The sequence below is a fragment of the Pholis gunnellus genome (genome assembly GCF_910591455.1).
Source record: "Pholis gunnellus genome assembly, chromosome: 1".
In the NCBI taxonomy this organism is placed as follows: domain Eukaryota; kingdom Metazoa; phylum Chordata; class Actinopteri; order Perciformes; family Pholidae; genus Pholis; species Pholis gunnellus.
Window position 1 is genome coordinate 5,896,680 of NC_136528.1, and position 22,591 is coordinate 5,919,270.

Consider the following 22,591-nt stretch of genomic DNA (forward strand, 5'->3'; position numbering starts at 1 on the left):
ATGCAAAACAGAATTATGTTTTCCAAGTTCAGTGTGAAGAAAAGGTTTCACCTCAGATTCAAATGTCCTGTGACCTGACATTGTGTTTGAATGTAACCAGAGAGGCCGACATCTCTCCAGCTGATACCTCCGACACTCTGCAACTCACAACTAAACAAACTGATCAACTACAGGTAAGAGGAATATGTGCTTTTGATTTTGGGGTGAACTGTCCCTTTAAGGAGGACCGTCCCACGTTTTCATATGAGATGCGAGAAATGTATCACCTGTGACTGAGCGACCCAGATGTAGAAAGCACCGATTTTATGATCGTAAGTGAATAATACACATTAGTGTGACGTCTGCCCACTCGATATCAGCTCAACTGGAGTGAACGTGTTTGATTAAAGAGACTTACCGCTGTCTGGTGTTTGGGACACCAGTTTACCGTTCAGACAGAGTCTGTAAGGGAACACAGAGAGGACACGATGATGATGATGATACATGATGAAGGTTAATACAGAAACAACACGAGAGGCTAAAACATTAATAAACACATTAAATACAAAATAATCTTTTGAAGAATGATCCAGTGTGATGGCAGTTTCTGCTCATTTCTTGTTTTATTCCATCATTTGTTTTAGATGTTTTTCCTTCTTATTATCACATTATTCTTTCTCTCTAGACACTTAGGATTAAACTTTTCCAAGTTACCAGCAGAACAGCAACACTGTATATTGGTATTGGTATTGTATTGTCAGTCTAGTTAATAGTCTAGTTACAGTCTGTGGTTGTAACTCTCGATCGAGCAGCAGAACTAGTTTATATATAGTGTTAGGGGAGGAGTTATGCTGAGGATGGTTCATCGAGTTATGATTTCACGGTCTTAATTGAGCTCTATATAGTTCACAGTCTTATTTTCTAACATGAGTGATGTGTTAAAAAACAAATCTTAGATTTTATTTTACCCGCACTTTGAAGCTTTGAGGCCATTACACACCAGGGTCGTGTTGCAACTGACTCAAACTTCTCATTACTGCCAGTATGAATAGTTTTGATGCAAAATATTCGCAGTATTCTGCATTTCCGTGTTGTTTATTCGTGAAGCCCTCGGTGTGTAAAAGCCTTCACACGACACCAGCGTTCTGGTCCACAAAATAATGATCATCTCAACCGACTGAACTACAGCTTCCAGTTGTTTATTAATCATCATCCTAAATTAACATTAAGTTATTGTTGAAATTGTCCTTTTCAGATGGCGGTAGACAGAGACGGAGGGGAGGAGCTTACTGAACACCTGCTGACGTCATGATCACATCTCCTGGCTCGTAATCGGCGCCGAGGAAACTGCAGGGACACTCGCTCCTGTAACGACAGCAAAGCACACACGAGATCCCCGACGTCATTATGTGAGAGGACAAACAGATCAGGCTGTGGGCGATGTAAACCTGACTCTCCTCAGTTTGTTCGTTATTGTGTAACAGCAGTCAGCGCGGCAGACATCTTTATGTGTAACTTCCCTATAAACTAAACCGAGGTGAAGCTTTACGTTAACGACTACAGCGAGCCGCTGAGTCGTGACGTTACGAAGCGTAGAGAGCAAATTAGTAACTTTTAACCACTTCATGCTTCACCCACACACTCTCGAGCACATTGCTGTCACCAGATGAGTGACAACTTTGTTCTGATCATTTTTCTGTAACCGGTGCAGCAGTAAAGCATGGTGGAATTAACAAGCTAGTTAGCTAACTTGCAGACAGTTGGCTCATGCTTTAATGCTCCACCGGTTACAGAAAGAAATGATTGTGTGAAGACTTATGTTAAAGAGGGCTTTGTGTTACATTAAACAGAGCATTAGAAGAAAGCAGATAGAGGACGGAGGAGACGGCTTTAGGAGGTGAAATCAGTGCTCAAAGTGTCAAATCCACAACAAACGTTTGGACAATCATTTATAAAAAGCATCAGAAAACGACAGTGGAGCTACGTGGTGGTGAACTGTGTTAAGCGGAGGCCTTTTAAACATACAGGCCAGCGCCACACATCGGCCTCTGTGCTACTTTCTCACTGGTTATCAGATATCTGTGTCGTCCCCGGCCCCGAGCACGGAATGAAAGGGGGGTTTCACGGCGAATTCCTCAATTGTAACTCTATCGCATAGTAAGTAAGGCACTGCGCCGCACTAGGATGTAAAAGAAGAAAAAAACTGGGACATTTAAGAGGAATTAAGCTGCATGTCTTCAGAGCGAGCTGAAAAGAGAGAGCGCACAATTACCGAGGTCCTCTGGCTCTGAGACGTCTGCAGGGCAGATACAAGGCTTTACACTTAAAGGCTGACCTCAAACTTCAGAGCAGATACAAATATCACTTTGAGAGGATTTGTTTGGCGGAGTTAGCCGTTTAACGGATGGAGCTGGAACAAGGACACGGATTCTCTGCTGCCTCCGTTAAAACTCAAAATACAGTGACAAGTAAAATGATTGAATGTTATAGAAAGTATATATGATTTCCGTCTCTCTGCTTGTGTTGCTACTTTGTGCACAGAAGTAAAAGGGATTCATCTGTGTTAAGAGACGGCCTCACCTGTGCACACAGGTGTGTGTTCGATGGTTGTAGAAGGACTCCGGCGGGCAGACGCAGCCCTCCTCACACTCCTCCCCGCAGTGCTGCGGGACGGAGAGGGCGGAGCAACGGCTCTGGCAGGACGACACGCAGGTGCCGTACCGCATGGTGGGGGGACAGGTGACCGCTGCAGGGAGAGACCGTGTTAGACTCCGTGTCGATGATGCTTTACAACATGGAGGTACAGTTCTAACGTCACAACATCGTCACATTTAAACCTGCAACAGAGGAAACAAGACATATCAACGTTGTGTTCACAATGTTTTAACAGAAACCCTATTGTGTCCTCTTTTGCTCCATTTATCTGGTTTAATTGTCTTGTGGTATTTTATACTGCTACACTACCTCCACATCTCCAGGTATGTTTTTTTTTTTTGCATTTTCAAACTTTATGAAATACATTTTTTTGAGGCTGTTTTTCAGCTTCAGAGTGCAAAAATCTTCATAGAACTTTTTTCCCACAGATGCAGTCGTACTTTAACCTGACGCACCAGACGGTTTGTTACACTGAACCATCTGAGAAGCCGTCCTTTGAAAACATAAATACTTTGCAGGTCATTGGATGAACCATCTGTCAATCAAAAAAAGAGAGGAAACATCTTTTTCATCAAAAACAAACTTCAGTGTCGTTCTTTGCTCTTCTTTCAATGAAGAAATACTCTCCAGTTCTGATATAACTGATGCTATTAAAGCATCTACGCTAACCTCTTCACACCTCTATGAGAGACTTTCAGGTACCTACAATGTAAACGTTATTATCAGACACTCACAGAAAATGCTCCGGGAGTCTGATGATGAAGACTGAATAAGCCCACACAGGGAGGTGGATGGGTCAAACTAACACAGGACTTTCAACCAGGAGACCAGTGTTTGTGTCCCAAACGTACTTGGAAGTTACATGTTTTCATATTTATGGTGTTTTACTTGGTTTACGTAGTTATTTTAAGCCCAACCACAATGTTTTTCCGAAATCTAACAAAGTGGTTTTGTTGCCTAAACCAAAAAAGTAAGTGTTTGAATTCACAACGTTATCAAAGTATTCACTGCGAACGTGGAGGAGCGTCACAGTTTGACGCGCTGGGCTACCCGGTGACACCACGGGTTTCTGACCAAGCATCAGCATTTGAGTTGAGGTAAGATTTTGTGATAGTGTTCCCAAGTCCCAAAAGTTCAGACACTCAACACAGAACAGGGAGGAAAGTTTGGGATTTGGATTTGATGTTGTGAGCTACAACGAGAAGGAAAAAAAGAAATGTCTGAGAAATAACATAGTCGGACAATCAGATTGTAAATTGTCTTCATGCCTCCTGAGATTCTAACACAAATGAGCAATGAATTCATGAAGTCATCCTCTTTGACCCGTTTACGGAACGCGTCAGCGTGCTGAATGCTCACCACAGTCGGGTATCTGCGATCGGAAGTCAACGATGACGGAGAACCTGCGGCAGTGGCGAGCGTAGTGGGCCAGCGCAGAGCAGAGGCACGGCGTCCCGCACTTACAGGTGTCCGAGCGACACTGCTGGTGGAAGGACGTCGGACTGAGGTACTCGTGGCAGGCGGAGAACAGATCCTGGTTCAGCACGTCACACATCTCTGAGGCGTAGGCCACTGTGCAGCGGAAGCAGACGGTCGACAGACAGTTATTGGCTCACAATGCACAAATATGTACAAATATAAACTTTCAGCGCAGGCTGACTCAAACACATTTGTGTAAATGTATGAGTCTGCAGCTGCTTCACAGTGAAAGCGCGCAACAGAATCTGATAAAAGCTTGAAGCTTTTACTGCGAAGCAGCTGCAGAAACACGAGAGAAACAAAACAAAGAGTTTGGATCAAAGATTATACATGAAGTACATAAAGACCCTTGAAAATGAACTATGCTATTTTGTTTTTTGTGTACAATTATATTAAGTTAAGTTATGTCCGAATTCTTGACGACTGATATGATGATAAAAATAACTCATCTGTCTACAAAATGTGAAAGGAAAACATACGAACTTGAATCTACAATCAGAGTCAACTTGTACATTTGATGTATTTTAAAGTGTATTTCCAAGTCTCGTGGTACCATTGCAATATCCCAAACTACACAGCTCTACTGGAGAAGTTTTTACATTTATACCCAATATTAAAGGAATACTTCACCCGAATATGACCTTTTGTGTATCAATCACTCTCCTGTGTTACCTTGAATTCTTGAAGGAAAGTTCTTTTCTCTCTCAAACCTCCACAATGGACGAAGAATGAAAAAACTGAGAAGTCTTGATGAAAAACTTGATGAATCGTCAGATTTTAGCAAAGATGCATACGACTGGACCAATGAGACTTGGATTAAACGGCACGAGTTGTGTGAGAGGAAACAGATGCTTTGATGTAGTTTTGCTGTTGTTAACCGCTGCCCAAATTTACTCCAATTCATCAAAAAAAAATGAAAATAGTTTTTTGATTCTTCGTTCACCGTGGAGGCGAGAGAGAAAAACAAAGTTTTCTTCAAGAATTGAAGGTAACAGGAATAATGAATATAGAAATGTTATGTTTGTGGGTGAAGTATTCCTTTAATACAATGAATATTGACAATGTTTAGAAGACTTAGAATGAGCCAAAGGTATACGATTCTTCACCACTCCAACAGAAGAAGCTGAAAGGTAGAAGAGGAACTGACCGGCCTGCTGGTGAGTGTCACAGGGGTCGAGCTGAGGAGCACTCAGGCTGGTTGAACACGCCGACGAGACTCTCCAGGCGTTTCCAAACAGCTGCGGAGTGCTTTCTATCATACCGGACGGAGATCTGCAGTAAAAACAGTCACTTCTTATATAAAGTCTGTGTCATTTACGATGTTTTTTCACATGATGACGAGCAGAGTTTGGAGGACTCAGACTTACTGCAAAGCCGCCTTTTTAATCATTCAACCTGCGTTTTTCATCTGATATATAAGTGAATGATGATGAAATAAGTTTAGAATATGACGACATAATTATTGGTTTGGCAAGACTTAATTAACTGAAATGTTGAATATAATCAGAGGATCAAAAAAGGTCATTTGACACAGGACTAAGACTAAAGACAATAGCTGCCACAATGAAACAATATAAGATGTAGAGGATTCTGCAAGTCATCATTTTAACTGCAAAGTCTATTCTGGAGCTCTTCGGGCAAAGCGAGCTCCAGTTTTTCTTTCTCGTTGCATACGACCACTTCAGTCACCGACTGTGATGTATATCCATTTACAGCTGTTAGGACAACATCCGCCCTTTATGGCCGGCCATTACGATGCCGTACAGTGGAGCCCCTATTCCACTAACAGTAAATTCCTTGTTGAAGTGGCGTGTCCAGTTGGGCGCTCATCTGGCCCGACTAAAAGAGCTGATCAGAGAGAGAGGCTTTTGATGCAGAGCCGCCGAGCCAGTGTGCGTTACAGAGAGAGAGAGAGAGAGAGAAAGGGAGAGAGAGAGGGAGGGAGAGAGAGAGGAAGACAGACAGACAGAGACAGAGAGAGAGAGAGAAATTCACCATCACCTCCCTCTCCTCCTCTGAAAAAGGAGCTCTCTCTCTCTCCTTTATCATGGGAGGAGGGGGGAGTTAAGGGGTTCAAAGGTCACACACACTTACAGGAAGTCGTCCTGAATGTTGCCGTTGAAGGTGCCACACAGGCCCACGGTGTCGTCCTTCCACAGCTCGTCAGCCTGCAGGTAGAGACGAAACTCCTTCCAGCTGTACTGCAGACGCAGGCCGAACGCCGTCTTCACCTGCAGGAACATGGACGACAGCTCCTGGATGTGGAAGATGTCTGCGGGGAGATGAGGGAGGACGACACTTTAGGCTTTTAGGTGGCAGCAGATGAGATGATTAAAGGACATATTGCCTTTAGGGCTGGATGATAATTCAATATGATAATTTTTAGTCTTTCAATGGAATCATGTCGGGATTCAGGCAATTCACTTCAAATTTTTCTAGATCTCAAAGTGATGTCTTCCAATTTTTTGTTTTGTCCAACCGAACCCAAAAACGCTAATAAATCTAATTTACTATGAGTTGTAAAGGGTTGTTTATCAATTTTCAGGTCAATATACTGCATTAATCAACACTAGTTTTGGATCTGTTTGGGTTTGTACTTCAAGATTTAATGTTTTTTTCCCCTTTATGTCGATATTATGTATATTTCTATATGTTCTTCATGAAAGGTTCTTGATTGACTGATTGTTTGATTGATTGATTGGTTGATAGCTAGAGTCAGAAAAGCAAAATACTTTGTCAGAATGTGTTTGTAACAAAACTAAGTGTTGTAATTGTGTGAACAATGTGAGAAGTTGATTAAAGGTGAGGAAGTTACCATCGGAATAGGGCAAGGAGATGCGGTACTGTCCGGCCATGAAGACCTCGCCGACGTGACTCAGTGTAATCTCCGTTCTTGGATCTTCGTCAATAACCAGGTTAACTGATTGGATGCAGGCCCCATCCAAATTCTGCAATTGAGACGAGATGGCTTGATAACGCATGCGTGTAATCCCAAGGAAAACAAGAAGGGGAAAGTAAGTAAAAGATGTTACTCTCAAACCATGATCCTGTATTCAAACTGATGAAAAGTGTAAAGCCTCATAAGCGGCCCCTAGAGGCTACAATGTGTATAACAACCATAGAAATAAACCAGGTAGCAAGGTGGTCAGAGAGGCGGCCATTTTTATGAACCGTTGCCACTGCCACCGTTGTAACGAGCTAACTGCTGTGTAAACTAAACCGACTTAACAAGTCATGGACTCACTGAGGTGAGGTTTTGCAGTAACGACTAAAACGAGCAGTCGAGTGGTAACGTTACGAAGCGTAGAGAGTAAATGTGTAAAAATTAGCATAGGAAAGCACATTGCTATCAACAAATGAGTGACTTTGTTTGGTTCATTCCCTGTAACCAGTGTAGCATTAAAGCATGGTTAAATTAGCAAACTAGTTCGGAAACTAGTGGACAGCTTGCTAGTTAGCTATCTTGCTAATTCCCCCATGCTTTAATGCTACTCCTATTCTATTTATATTTATTAATTTCATACTAACATGCTATTTTTTCCCCATAAAGGTCCGCACAGCAATTCAGTTCGTAATACTGCAAATCTATCAATATTGCAATACTTTCATCGCTGGGCCATAGGCTCAATCACCACTGTGTTGCCTAATTCGGCATTAGATTGTGACTTCACAGACATTTATATAAAAAAGAAACTTCAAGATTGCCACTTAAATGGTAACCAAGTAGTTTTACGAGTGATTTGGGAGCAGTAATATGGGAGATTTTGGAGGACAATGACAGAAGTTTCAGGAGTATTTATACCACCACTGTTTACAATCCGTGCAGCAGTTGTCAAAGATATCCCGGACTAACCACTATTACCGTTATCAGGGCAAGAAGATCAATGTCTAACAGTGATTACCAACACTCAAGGAAGTACTTCAAAACTGCACTTTGGTGCATTACTTTAATAAATTACAATTACTTGCTCTGCTGCTCTGATATTTTTAAAGTAATAAAACCTGCACGTCGCTGACAGTAAGCGATCTGCCTCTATGAATCGTCTCTTTCATAAATGACAGAGCTCCATAGCCAAAAGGTTTTAGCACCCCCCCCTTCCTCCTTTTACTCTTCCCATCATTCACCTCCTGTTTTCCGCATAACCTTCTCTCTGTCCGACTCCCCCACCCCATCCAGCGCCTCTCTTCACCTCCCTCCTCACTACAAAGCCGTCCACAGCTTCTGTCAGTCAGGCCAGATAAGGTAATCCTGTTCAGTTGGCTGTTAGAGGTCTCGGGCCTCTGTTCTGATGAGTGGGACAGCTCAAAGGCTGCTGGGTAATTAAAGGCTTGGAGAGAGAGCGAGAAGGTTGCTTTTTCGTGTTCATTATCTCCCCCTAGCTTGATCGACGAGGTTTCCTCGAGGCTTTCATTTCTCTAAGTCGCAGCACGGCTCTTGAACAAAAAAAACGACCTGGAATCAGCGGGGGATTATTGAGCACTTAAATTATGATATGATCTACACGACGGACAAATTGTTTAAAGCTGTAAGCCGAGACAGGAGAGCACTTGCAGAGGCTGATTGTGGAGGAGTTGTGCAAGAGTTTTCCAAGATGTAGAGACGTTTGTTTCAGAAGCAGGAAAAAAAAAGAAATAAAAGATAAAGCAGATTAAAGGTGACTCACGGCTCCACAGGGGGCGTTCTGGATGGTGACCGTGAACTTCCCAGAGTTGTGACTCTTGGCGAGGACGTACTGACATGTTGCAGAGAAGGTGTAGATCCGCCCGTCAAAGGATTGAAAATACATATCGCCGGTCACCGAGCACTCGCCTGTAGAGAAAGAGAGCGAGACTCTTGTTTCCTTGCTCCGAAACTAGGAGTTCTTTTTTTCCATCCTTGCTACCTGTCCCCTTCCTTCATTCCAAACTAGAAAGCTACCTTCTTTCTTTGCACTTGCCCAGAAGGACATGCCCTTCTTTTAATGCTCCTTCAAGAACGTTAGGTCTTTTCCATGCTCTCTAAATTAGGGATGCAAGGATCCGACTTCAGCCTTTCTAGCTCTTCTACTTCCTGATTCGTTGTTCTTTAACTTTAAAACTTCATCCTTCCTGGTTCCCAAAGTAGCAAACTTTCTCTTTCCTCCTTTCTGTCTCCCTAACTGGGCCTTCCTTGCCTTTTTTTTTATCATCACTCTTGATCACCCTTTTCCCTCCCTAACTAGAAAGCCTTTTCCTTCCTTGCCTTTCACCTTAACTAGGAAGTGTTTCCTTGCACCATATCTTGAGACTTTCTTCTCCCCGTCTCCCAAACTAGGAGGCATTTTCCTTCCTTAACCTTTGCTTGGATAGTTCTTCCTTTTATGTTTCCTAACTAAGATACCTTGTCCTTTCTTGCCTTCATCCTTAATTCCTAACTAGGATGCTTCCTTTTCCTTTGTTCCTTTATAGGATGATCCCTTTTTTCTTACTCCAAAACTTGGAAGCCTCCTCCTTCCTATTGCCCTAACTAGGAAGCATTTACTTGCACCATATGTAGGGACTTTTTCCCGTCTCCCAAACTAGGAGACATTTTCCTTCTTGGACCTTCGCTACAATGGAATTTCCTTAATAGTTCCAAAAGTAGGACCCTTCCACCAAAGATGACTTGTTGAGAGTATCTTTGGGTTGAAATAAAATAATCACCTCTCCCATCACAGGGTTTCATTGAATTTTAACATGACCTGCGGCACAGTTTAAATACAAATACAACCGCCCGCAGAGCGAAGGCACAAACCTGGGCAGCTGTAGTCGGTGCAGTTCCACACTCCACCCACGCATGTGCTGAAACAGAAAGCAGAGACGTCCACAGGTGGAGAACATGAAAGACGGAGCTAATCAGCAGGATCACGGATAGAAACTGGACAAACCGAGCCCAGGTGGTCAGATCTGAGAAGATTAAAAGGAGCGCATGGAGTCTGCAGGACAATAACCTGCTTTTGATGACATGTCACGTTAGATGGACTCACATTCGTTCATCTAGTTTTCGCTTAGGATCCAAAGGGTATGATGTCAAAGATGTTTATTTGAATACAGTAAAAAGCATGAAGCTGGTACTCCTCGCACACATTTGTTAAGAGATAAAAGAACAATATTTGAAGAGGTAAATCAAATCTCTTATCCATTTTTGCACCCAGTCTTGTTATAATGGCATATAGTGACAGAGAGGTTAAACACTGCTTGTTGTCATGTCACATGTCTCGAGGGAAAACAGGAAGTAATGGAGAGAGACACAACAGAAGTAACAGCCTCGAGGCATGGCTGTAATATTCAATGTTAAGACAATAAAGCAAGTAAAAGCAGAAGCATCTATCTAATGAAGCATGAAGCACAACACTCACCAGTTGCTGCATTCCTCTTGCAACGTCTGTCCAGACGGATAAAACAGGCCGTGGTACTCGCAGGGACAGTCGGAGGGCGTCACACAGCCTCCGTCCTCGTAAATTCGATCTGAGGACACAGATGCAGGATTCTCTCACGTCTATTTACTCAATAAAAGATTAGATGTTAATTAAAGGTGACAAAAGAAAAGCGATGGCCGATACATTTATAGAGAGGAAAAGTTTAATAGGTGGTATATTTTAAGGGCAAAAAATTAGAAAAAGAAAGTGTAATAAAAGGTGTATTTGCAGTCTTTTTGGGAGAATAGACACTATGATAGATAAATATAATCTGAATAGATACGCACCATCAGGGCAGTAGCATCCATCCAGGCAGGCCAGCTTGCTGTCGATGCATGTTCGCTCCAGGTTGCAGGAGGCCGGGCAGCAGCTGATGCATTCCCTGTACTGCAGACCCAGGGGACACTGCTTCGCTGGTCGCGAAAAAATTAAAACACAACATACATATCAAAAACTTTTTACTGATAAAGACTGACAATAGGGAGATCAGACAACATTGGAGAGCCTGCCGTGTCAGAAGATATCGCCACAACAGCCTTTAGACCTATTATACAGTCTCTGATACAAGTGAAGCCAAATTTAATGATTGCTATTATTGCATTTAGCTAAGTCCCGTTTATCTGTTGATTAAAAGTTCAGCAAATGTCTGTAACGTTAAATTCATAGTATATATATATATATATATATATATATATATATATATATATATATATATATATATATATATATATACACTTCATTATCTGTCTGTGTGACAGGCAGTAATCCAACTTTCAAAAACAGAAAATAATAAATTAAATATATTCCTGTGTGCGTGTTGACTATCAAAAGTAAACCAGGCTCTGTAATAGACGCAGTTCACCTTAGCAACAGGAAGCTAATTCAAGACAGGCTACATCCGTACACATCTGATCGATATAAATAATATTAATGGTTTCCAGGCACCACTGAAAGTAATGAAACAAAGTGATTACATATTTACATTTTTTTATGGAAGTAAAAATGTGTTAATTAACTTTAACTGTGCCCACTAGGTAGCCTCTTTTCCACCAGCTAATACGTTAGCATCTTAACAACAGCTAACGGGTCTTTAGCTTACATTAAGTAGGTTACAACTACGCAAACATGTTATTTATAAAATAATTTTGTGGGTTTACACACACACCACTGAAAGAACTGAAAACAAGTGATCTGGTTACATTTTGACGTTGACCTTAGCCACAATTAGCTAACGGTTCTTTGGCTAATTCATTAGGTAGGCTACGACAGTACACTGATCTGATCGATATTAATTATTTCAGTAGGAAATGTGATTATATTGACAGTTTTTACATTAAAAGGTAACAAAAATGTAAGGATTTGTGTTATTTTCACAGTGTATTTGTAGGTCCCGTTCCTTCTAATTCACCTCTGTTTAAATATAGAGCACTGCAGCAATAAGTCCTTAAACCCAGAAACGAGTCAACATTTTTGCACTTCCGAGTTCCCTCCTCTCAAAGTCAATGTTTTGTTCATGTGTTTTTGGTTAGATGCCTGAAATAAGGCCTGCGGTTAACACAAGCTTAAGATATTTTAACGTTTTGTTCTATGATATAAAATATAACAGATACCCCTCTCGTCAATTTTGAAGCTTAAGTGTCTTGAAAAAGTCGGTTGCCAATACACAGCCTCGATGTGCATACTCACGCAAATGCAACCGAGGTGTAGTTTTTTTTTTAATAGCCTAACGTTAGCTTTTTACTTCTGCCGATTGCATTCAAGCTTCAAAAATCATAAAAGTGGTGTTCATTATTTTGCTGAACAAAACGTAACTAAGAATCATAACCTTGTGTTTACCACAGAGGAGATTTTATTGCAATAATTCAAAAGCCAATGGAATAATCCCATTGGCTTTTTGGCGAGGGAACCAGTGAACCGCTAACTTCCAGTGATTTGTCAACAAAATGACATCACCCCTTAATGAGTTGTCTATATTGTAATTTAACTGAGTGGGCTATCTTCTACACTGAGTCGTGTTTGGCTGAATTGAAACATGCAGCTTTTTTCAGGGTCCCTCTGTGGCACACAGTTTGACAAACACCTGGAAAAAACGTACCACAATGAGGAATGTGCTGCCTCCAGTCGTGCAGTGGGTGGTCGGCGTGGGCACAGGCCCGGGCGTACTCGCTGAACACCTGGCATACCACATCACCGTTGGGACCCGACCTTCAACGGAGTAACAAACAGAGAAGGACTCTTTGAGCGGAGCCAGGAGAAAGGTGTGGCCACATGAGCCAGGTAAGCTGAACTGATCAGACTGCTCAAAAACAGATAACTACCCACCAGCTGTGTCGCCCTAATGAGTAAATCTAGCTAAGCTAGCTAAAGCTGAAAAAAATAATTTGTTGTAGTGTGTCTGTAACAGTCATCTGATGAGGTACATTTGTGTCTTTATCACCAGTATCTGTTCCACCTCACTCTGAGTTCACTTTAAACAGACTGCCAGGTCTAATGTTACTAACGGAGAGAGGGCACGTTCAGGATCATGGACCTGAGCCACCAAAACACACTAACTGAGAAAGCTGAGAGTGGGATCGTTTCAAACCAGACAGTAACAAGAAGTGCTAACGGTGTTTTTTGTGGACCTGGACTGAAAGGTAAAAATCCAGGAACTCTCAAAACACACCTCAAGTGGCTACACAAAGAGGAGTTATGCCCAATAAGACATTATAAAAACATTAATTCAGCTTTATTAATGTTAAATTATACACTAAAGAACTTCTGTAAAGATTTTTTATGTGATTATTAGACCATAGTATATAAGAAGTGAACGTAGTCATCATGACGTCACCCATTGGTTTGTGGACTGCTGTTATGAAGCCCAGAGTTCGATGATTTTGCCGTTGCCTTCTATTTTTTTTGCAACCAATGAACAGGAGTTACTATATCTGGACTGAGAAGGAGTGACGTAGAGACGATGTATACGTCTCTGGTAGAGACCTGTCAATCACTGTGTAGCCCCGCCCTAAAGCATACCCTGCTTTATGGTCTGTTTGACTCTAAATGGACCATCATTTACTAAATGAACATCATGCTGTATTGAAGAAGATTTGAAACTAGAGATTGAGACCATAAACTCATGTTTACAATGTTTACTGAGGTAATAAATCAAGAGAGAAGTAGAGTCATTTTCTCACATTACAGTGACTGACGGGGACGTATACGGCGTCTCTACGCCACTCCTCCTCAGTCCAAATATGGTAATTTCTGATCATTGGTTGCAAAAAAACACGGCCGTAATCCAAGATGGCGACTGCAAAATTGTCGAACTCGAGGCTTCAAAACATCAGTCCACAAACCAACGAGTGAAGTCCCGATGACTATGTCCACTTCAGTCTGTGATTGTCCCCTGAACTTTCTTCTAATACCAGTTCAAACTGTACACAACAAATATCTCAAAAACACATTCATGCTCCCCTGATGAATCCTTTCTATTTTAGACAATCCAAATTATCACAATATCTGAAAAACAAATGGCTCAATTCCCATTAAAATTGCTCTGGATATTCACGATCCACAACGGATGAACCTCTATGATTTCGGTGACACTCGATCTGATTCAGGTGTTCTTACCTGCAGAGGTCGTTGGAGCAGCTGGCCATGTAGGACAACGGGCTGACGAAGTCGTGGCAGCTCTGAAATGGCGGATCCAGCAGCATCGCACACACCTCCTCCACTTTCTGCGCTCACGAAACACACAAAGACAAGTTTTTAAACTCGAAAACATATAAGCATGCACATTTCTCTCTCTACAGTTTTTTTTGTTGTTATCAGACACCTTACCAGCAGGACATGAGCTTCGACTGCAGCACAGGGTGAAGAGAAGCCAGAGGGCACCATGGGACATCGGGCCTCGTGTGGATCGGCCTCCACCCAGCTATTCCCAAACATTTCTACTTCATGAGTCAGCACACCTGAGAGAGACACACGTTTTAAAAGAGGTCTGCTGAACTGAAGCAGAATACTTACCTTTATATGCTTGTGCAAAATGATTGATGATTGGAATTAGTTGGTAGCTTTTTTTTTTTTAATATGACCGGAGATGTGAATTAAAAGAGGTTTAAAAGTCATTTGATCACAACTTTAATATTTTACATACAAACTTAAAGTAACATGATGCATTATTATCCTGTTTTATAAGTTTACATGTAAAATGTATGAGAGATTTTTTAAAGTAAAGTCTGCTGCCCTGCAATGGACCGACATCATTTGCATTAAGTTAAAGTTGGGTCGTGATTATGCAGATTTAGATACAGCGAATGTATCCATGATGATCTCTTGCTCACCATAGAATTGAATGAGATCCGTCAATGTATTTGGTGTATTTCAGCCGTTACAGACAGAAGGACCGTACCGTAACTCGTCTTCAGGTCGTCCTGGACGTCCGCGTTGAAGTTCCCGCACAGGCCGCAGGTTCTGCCCACAAACTCCGGGCTGAGTTTGATGTAGACGGAGCCGCTGCGTCCCTCCCAGGCCAGCGTGAAGCCGTGCTGCTGCGTCACCAGGACGTACTGGGAGATCCGCTCCAGCTGCAGGTCGTGGATGTGATGAGGCAGCTGCAGACTGAAGACAAGAGACAGTGAATGCACCATGATACAGACGCCACCTCCTCTACACACGGTATTCATCTCCACACAAATAAAATGTGAGGTTATCATTTCAGTCATGAAAAATGTGACATTTAAAGAGCAAGCAGCCTTTGACAAACAAATAAGAAATAAATGAAGACCTTTGACCCTTGAAGGTGACGTTGGTGGCGTGCAGCCGAACCTCACCCTCCCACGGGAGGAAGAGGCTGATGGATCGGTGGCAGGTGTAGGGGGCGGAGGTGCAGCCCGGGTCATTGTGGACCTGCACACAGCAAGATGCAAACAATGCATAATAATAATAATATGCGTTTCACCTTTTAAGACTTCATACTGGTGGTTTTTCATGTTTTCCCTCCATTGACTACATCACTTCATATTGACTAAACTTTAAAAGTTCTCCTGGTTAACTGAAGTTTTTTCTCTTTAACCTGATTATATTTTTGAGTAAAACAAAGTTTCGTTGAAAGAGAGTGATTTGTCTATTCTAGTGAAACAATTAGTCCAGCAGAGACTCTTCCAGCTACAGTCCTGCACAAATGAAGAAAAAACAAGAAATCACCTGATGAAAAGAAGAAATCACAGACAACTATTTCAGCACCAGCTCTGCCTGAAAGAGGTTTAAACGCTGAAACTTGAGCCCTGAAAGTAACAAACATTGTTGAGCAGAAAGAAAAGCGTCCTCTCACCTCCCTCTAACGTGCTCTCGTTCTTTGATTTGCAGCATTGCAACTTTATATTTTCTTTTTGTTTATGAAACATATGAATAATCATAATGCATTTGGGTCTCTTTGTGTCCCCTGTTCGGTTCGGTTTTCCCATAGACAGATATGGTATCTGTTACCTTTTCACGAGAAACAAAGTCCCGGTCTGTTGCAGATGCTTTCAAGGCATTGTGGGTAATTGCAGTATTTAATGGTAATTGACTCTAATAACCAGATAGCTTTCCCTAATCTTCCGATGAAAATCTTTTACCTTGAGGGCTGAGACTTGGAACATCGCAAGAGTCAGAAAGCACAAGTGTTTTTTGGAGCAGGACGCCACCGAGTCCAAACCGTCTGGGCAGCTTCTAGTGGGGGGGGGGGGGGTACTGACCTGGACGACGATGCTGGCCTGGGTGGTTTCCTCACAGTCCCTCAGCAGAGTGTACGTGCACCGACCGGGGAAGTGGTAGTAGAGGCCGTCAAAGGTCTCAAAGTTGTACTGACCCCACGACCGACACGTCATCTCTCTCTCAAAGCCGGGATTTGGAACTGGGCCGAAGAATTTAGGGAAGAAAAGGAATGATGATCGAGTGAAGGTCATGTCTAAAGAGACATTTATTTACTTCACACAAAAGAAATCATTTAGTTTGATATTCACATGTCATACTGTTTCTTTCTTAATGCTTCAATAAGAGGCTAAAAAGCTCTAAATGCTGATGCAGAAATTTTGATTAGAGAGGCAGAAGGTAACGTATTTGCTCAATCTGTCACGGTTTCCTGACAGTTGTACAAGACACACATAATCCTCTGCTTCCTTTCAGTGCTCCTATTAACATCTGCAAGAGCCCACCGACCGGGTCACACACTTCCTCATTTTACAGCTAAACAGTTCACTAAAATATGTTTCTGAAAACATTGGTGGTGAGAAATAAACAGAATCTTGATTCTGCAGATGGCACGCAGGCTACAAGCAAAGAACGCCAGAGAGCGGAGAAACAAAAAGACAACAAAAAAAAAGAAAAAATCCTTAAACCAAGTTCCACAATACCGAAGAGGAATTGTAATTATCTTTAAACTCATATCTTACACTCATGGACTACTTTATTACCTTTATACAAACCCTTTAAAGGAAGAAGTCAAGTATTAAATGTATTATAAAGAAGCAAAGGTTGAATATCCTGTAAACTATTTGATTTGGCTGCAAAATATTTACTCAACTGTAGAATTGTTAAGACTTCCTGTTTCTAAAGCATTTAAAAGTGAATTGGGCTTCTTCGTAAAATCATGTTTGGTGATTGGTTGGTCTAATCTTCAGACGCCATTAGGAGCACCAAAAGGAGGCAGAGAATAGCTGCAGGATATAGTGACAGTTTGAGCAAATATGACGAAAAGTTACCAAGAGCAGCTTTAATAGAGCTTTTTGTGCAGCATCTTTTCTCAGAGAAACAAGACAGAATAAATCAGATTACTGCACTAACATTCAGAAAATGACAATGAAGTTTATTTGGAAATAGATGCAAGTATCTCACCCTGCTGGTAGTTTTGTGTCAAAGCATTAGCATCAAACATTACTGAAAGCACCAAAAGTAAAAGTACGCGTCACTTTAATGTTGCCGTTGGTAAAGGTGGAGCTGACTTTAATGACTTTATATTCTGTTGGGTAGATTTTATCTTCAATAATACACCATAACGTACTATTTATATTTAAGTATATTTTTTAATAATAATCTAAATCTGCAAAGGAACAAAAGCTGTCCAATAAATGTAGTAAAATGTAGCACAATGTGTGTTTCGGACACATTTAAAACCAAACGTTGTTGATAATTGCAGTATGAAACAGAAATAAACTAAAAAGACTTACATTTAATCTAGTTCAATTACCACCATTCCCAATTCGGTCATTGTTATAATGGTTGGTTGATTTTCTCATGTTAAACATTTAAACAGCAGGTGTGGTGTACCTGTCTGACATCTGTGTCCAGTGGCCTGATACAAGCTGCAGTCACATGACTCCGACTGAACGCACTGTCCTCCATTCAGGCAGGGAAACGCACACGGCTCTGCTGAGAGACAACAAACAAACAGTTACACACTCCACCAAGGAATCAATTTCACTTCTCAGGTTTCATTCATTTTGTTTAATGAATGAATTTAATGGATAAGTTTAATCATCTTAAAGTAAAGAAGTAAAAATGAAACACCAAGGTATGGTTTACATTTTGAACCACCTTGTAATTCGCAAGTCCCTTCATCATTTCAAGTGTTGATTGTAGAAATAAATGTTACATTAAGCAGGATTTCTGGTTTCTAATCGTTTTGTATTTTATAGTTTAAAAAAAAGTGAGAGGAGCGGATCAGCTTCTTTTATGTTGCATCAAATTCATGTCAATCGCCGCAAAACGATCTGCGTGCAGCCAGACTAAGAACCACTGAAACAGATGAATAACTGAGTATCTGCAGGTCAGGACTTTAAAGTCAAAAGTTGCCATCTGTCAGCGCTCGTTTGGAGACGTCGGGCTCCTGCAAGTGTTCCGGTCAAACGCACCAATAAACACCAAACGATGGCTCCTCATCCTGCAATAACACCATCTGCTCGGTGGGCTTACAGCTTGTCTGTTCGGTCAGCCACGTCCAACACAAGCGCAGGTACCATAGAGGGGTTTTAATCAGATAAAAGCTATTTCCCTTCTGTTCACTCTGTGAAAGGGGCAGTTAAACACATTTAAAACCATATTACACAACTTTCTAGTGCTGCAAAAATGGCATTAGGTTTGTTGTTTTTTAAACTCTTTAGCAAGAACACCGCTGGAATGCTTTACGCCAAAAGGCACAAAACAGATAAAAAATCTAATGATTCAGGACAGAGAACTGCTTAGTGCAACCCATTCACCAAAGTACTTTAATATGGGATGATTCTTCAATGCACAAGTTATGTCGAACATTCAAGGGCCAATGCAGGTTATAAAAGGTGTGGCGGTCTCTTGGTGGACGGGTTTCATATTGTTGGACTGGTGGAGACTAATTCTACAAAAAGTATTCAATACGATTGAATTTATTTGTACATCCCAAAATCACAAATTTGCCTCAGAGGGCTGTACATTTTTCCAAAAAATGTCAAACTATTATGTTAAAACCACTATGAGTAGGATTTGAAAATGTCAGACTTTGGCATATGGTAGTCTCTATACTATAGACTATAGGGGCTAGGCTGGGACTACTCTGAACTGGGCAGAATTGAATACAAAACGCAAACTGCCTCAATTTTCACCAGTATTCTCTACATTTTTTTACCATCAAAACAATTAAAATGGCGGCTTTAAGCTTGAATTGAATTCTCTATCTAAACCTTTATAAACCTACCTTGAATCCTACGAAACGATGACCTCAGGGCTTCTTTCGCCTGCTTGGCGAGCAGTGAAATGTTAACTGGATGCTCGTCTCCGCTGACTGGGTTTCCTGCTGAACCGGATGATGATTGGTTGGATGGCACTGAGCTGGTCTGTGATTGGTCAGATGGTGTTGACAGTGATTGGTTTTGTGATGTGAAGCTGGATGAATCGTGGTGTGATGTGTTCGAGCCGTTTATGGATTGATTAGCTCCTGTTAAACTGGTTGGTGATTGACTGGATGTTGAGGTGAGTGATGATTGGTTTGGTGTTTTTGGGCCGGTTGTTGATTGGTTTAATGGTGTTTGGCTAGATGATGGTTGGCTAGGTTTTGATACGATTTTGGCTGGTGCATTGCTTACTGGCACTGTGTTGGTTGGTGATTGGCTGGATGTTGGTGTTCTGGTTGGGGAGCGGCTAAGTGGTGCCTTCTTGGTCTGTGATTGGCTAGATGGTGTGGTCTTTGCCTGTAGTTGGCTGCCTGGCGCCTTCTTCTTTGGTGATTCGCTAGATGGTGCCTTCTTTGTTGGTGATTGGCTAAGTGGTGCTTTTTTAGGTTGTGATTGGCTGGCTGGTGCTGTATTGGTTGGTGTTTGGCTGGCTGTTGTTGTGCTGCCTAATGATTTTCCGGCTGATGCTGTGATCCTTGGTGATTTGCTCGGTGGTGTTGTTCTGCTCGGTGATTGACTGACGGGTACCTTTTTTGTTGGTGTTTTGCTGACTGGTGATTTCTTTGTCTGTGATTGGCTGATTGGTGCTGTATTGGTTGGTATTTGGCCGGTTGTTGTTGTGCTGCCTAATGATTTTCCTGCTGCGATTGTTGGTGATTGGCTTGTTTGTGTTGTGCTGGTTGGTGATTGGCTAACTGGTACTATTTTGGTAGGTGATTGGCTTGTTTGTGTTGTGCTGGTTGGTGATTGGCTGACTGGTACTGTTTTCGTTGGTGATTGGCTGGTTTGTGTTGTGCTGCCAGGTAATTGGCTGGTTTGTGTTGTGCTGCCTGGTGATTGGCTGACTGGTATTGATTTGGTAGGTGATTGGGTGGTTTTTATTGTGCTGCCTGGTGAGTGGGTGGTTTGTGTTGTGCTGCCTGGTGATTGGCTGGTTTGTGTTGTGCTGCCTGGTGATTGGCTGGTTTGTGTTTGTGTTGTGCTGCCTGGTGATTGGCTGGTTTGTGTTGTGCTGCCTGGTGATTGGCTGGTTTGTGTTTGTGTTGTGCTGCCTGGTGATTGGCTGGTTTGTGTTGTGCTGCCTGGTGATTGGCTGGTTTGTGTTTGTGTTGTGCTGCCTGGTGATTGGCTGGTTTGTGTTGTGCTGCCTGGTGATTGGCTGGTTTGTGTTTGTGTTGTGCTGCCTGGTGATTGGCTGGTTTGTGTTTGTGTTGTGCTGCCTGGTGATTGGCTAGTTTGTGTTTGTGTTGTGCTGCCTGGTGATTGGCTGGTTTGTGTTGTGCTGCCTGGTGATTGGCTGGATGACACAGTTCTGGATGCTGTTGGACTAGATGGTGTCGTGGTTGCAGATGATTGGTCAGAGCTGACGGTCCGTGAGGAGGTGGGTGTCCTCTCTGTGCTCGAGGACGTCAGGTTGGACACATCGGTCCGGCTGACCTGCGAATGACTGGAGGAAGACGTGTTGGTTTCTAATGCAGCAGCTGCTGTCTGGAGGTCCTTCAAGGAGAGAAAGTGAATCAGGCATTTCATCCAACAGTTGCAACCATTCAGTCATACAGCCATAATCTGATCCTATCTAGCAATGTTTCAGAGCCTCTTCCAACCAAATACTGTATATTAAAACTGATCATTTTCATTTTGGGCCTTGGCACCATTTGGCAAAGAGAGCAAGGAGACAATTCCAGTAAACTAAAACTAAGTCCTTGTTCGATTCATTCCATGAGTTCAACATAAAATCAAGCAAATTTGAAAAACAAGCTCGGCTCTCGGGTGACGGATTAATTAAGATTTGATTAAAATGTAAAACACCCCAAAACTTTTTTCTGTGAATTCTGTGTTTCGTTAAGGCCAAAATTTCTCCCAGATTTACACCGGCTGTTGCCAATCCATATTGCGGACTGGTGAGGATGGAACCAGGGCAGCGCTGGGAAAAGAAGAAGCTCAAGAGAAAAGAGCGGTCATCCGGGCTTCATGAACGACTCCTCTGTGACTCCTGACTCTTTCCCATTCAGATTCAGGTCTACAACCCCACCCTCCGATCCACCACCGCTGATCTTTGTTGCATGAAATATTCAGCGAGGGGACGTTTATCTAGTGGTGTTTTTTAAAATGTGAATTCTCCCTTAGGTCACCATGCAGAGCTGCAGAAAATAAAAGGTTAGGCTTTGGAAGCTGTCTTCGGAAGGAAAATTTAATATCTATCTGGAATATTTTAGCATAAGAATTTGTAAGTTGAAAACAGTAACTGCAGCTTTGGTTAAATAGAAAGTTGGCATTCAGAAACCATCAGTCGAACGTTGTTTCTACAATTTGAGCCTCCCCGGATACCTGAGCTCTCAAACTGAGGCTTTCATCTCAAAGAGCAGGAACAAAGCAGATGGCAATGATGAAGGGTAGGGGGGTACGAGGGGGGTGTGTGACTATGAATCATTAATCACTGATTAGCATCAGCAGATATCGATGCTGAGCAGGTCAAACACAAACGTAAGCAGTGTTGCCCCGGATGACACGAGGTAGATGGGCTCTATATACCTGTGACCTGGGCTACTAATTGCTTTGTTCGTTTACTAGCCTCCTATAGTTTGGACCGGATTCTCACGCCTCTCTGAGCCAAAGGGGACAAAAGAAGCGACTGCATTCAGGCTGATGGAGGCTCCGATAGCGGAAGAGCGAGACAACAGACCAGGCTACTGTATATTCCTGCTGGGACTCCCTCACATGTCTGTTTTCTGAGGAACAAATGTCACCGTGGAGCAATTTTATGTTTTACACGCTGAAGTGCACATCAGCAGGGAACAATGTGATATCTTTGCGTGTCATCCAGGTACCATCTCTGCCTGATCTCAGGGCCAATGTGTACTTCTTTTGTGCAGAAATACACGTTTTATTTTGGCTGTTTTGACTCAACCAATTATTTTTTACCACAATAAAACCACAAAAATACCATCAGGCTGGTCTCATCCAGCATTCGTAGCAAAAGCTACGAAATTTGTAAGTTTCCCACAAAATTATTTTGTATATGTTACCCACGTGATCATGAATGAGGAAGTATAAAGACAGCTAAAGCACACGCCAGGCTGGCGGGAATGGGTCCAACAAACGGGAGGCCGCTGTTCTTTCCTCTTGTGAACATGTTTAACTTTAATATATTTGTCACGTAACTTGCTTTCTTCAGTA

At 42.1% G+C, this 22,591-nt stretch overlaps 1 protein-coding gene across 1 annotated transcript in view; it reads right to left on the reverse strand.

Moving 5' to 3' along the window:
• Positions 1 to 22,591, reverse strand: part of otog (otogelin) — a gene marked incomplete at both ends in the record, with an annotated part of 54,243 nt that overhangs the window by 29,417 nt on the left and 2,235 nt on the right. Inside the window, 19 exons of the mRNA XM_079160460.1 lie at positions 398 to 441; positions 1,270 to 1,344; positions 2,560 to 2,725; positions 3,994 to 4,206; positions 5,261 to 5,385; positions 6,208 to 6,385; positions 6,929 to 7,061; positions 8,778 to 8,923; positions 9,866 to 9,912; positions 10,470 to 10,578; positions 10,817 to 10,942; positions 12,625 to 12,734; positions 14,142 to 14,248; positions 14,352 to 14,482; positions 14,923 to 15,131; positions 15,298 to 15,419; positions 16,250 to 16,407; positions 17,820 to 17,921; positions 19,219 to 19,466. Coding sequence (XP_079016586.1) covers positions 398 to 441; positions 1,270 to 1,344; positions 2,560 to 2,725; positions 3,994 to 4,206; positions 5,261 to 5,385; positions 6,208 to 6,385; positions 6,929 to 7,061; positions 8,778 to 8,923; positions 9,866 to 9,912; positions 10,470 to 10,578; positions 10,817 to 10,942; positions 12,625 to 12,734; positions 14,142 to 14,248; positions 14,352 to 14,482; positions 14,923 to 15,131; positions 15,298 to 15,419; positions 16,250 to 16,407; positions 17,820 to 17,921; positions 19,219 to 19,466 — 2,549 coding nt within the window. The remainder of the gene's footprint in view (positions 1 to 397; positions 442 to 1,269; positions 1,345 to 2,559; positions 2,726 to 3,993; positions 4,207 to 5,260; positions 5,386 to 6,207; positions 6,386 to 6,928; positions 7,062 to 8,777; positions 8,924 to 9,865; positions 9,913 to 10,469; positions 10,579 to 10,816; positions 10,943 to 12,624; positions 12,735 to 14,141; positions 14,249 to 14,351; positions 14,483 to 14,922; positions 15,132 to 15,297; positions 15,420 to 16,249; positions 16,408 to 17,819; positions 17,922 to 19,218; positions 19,467 to 22,591) is intronic.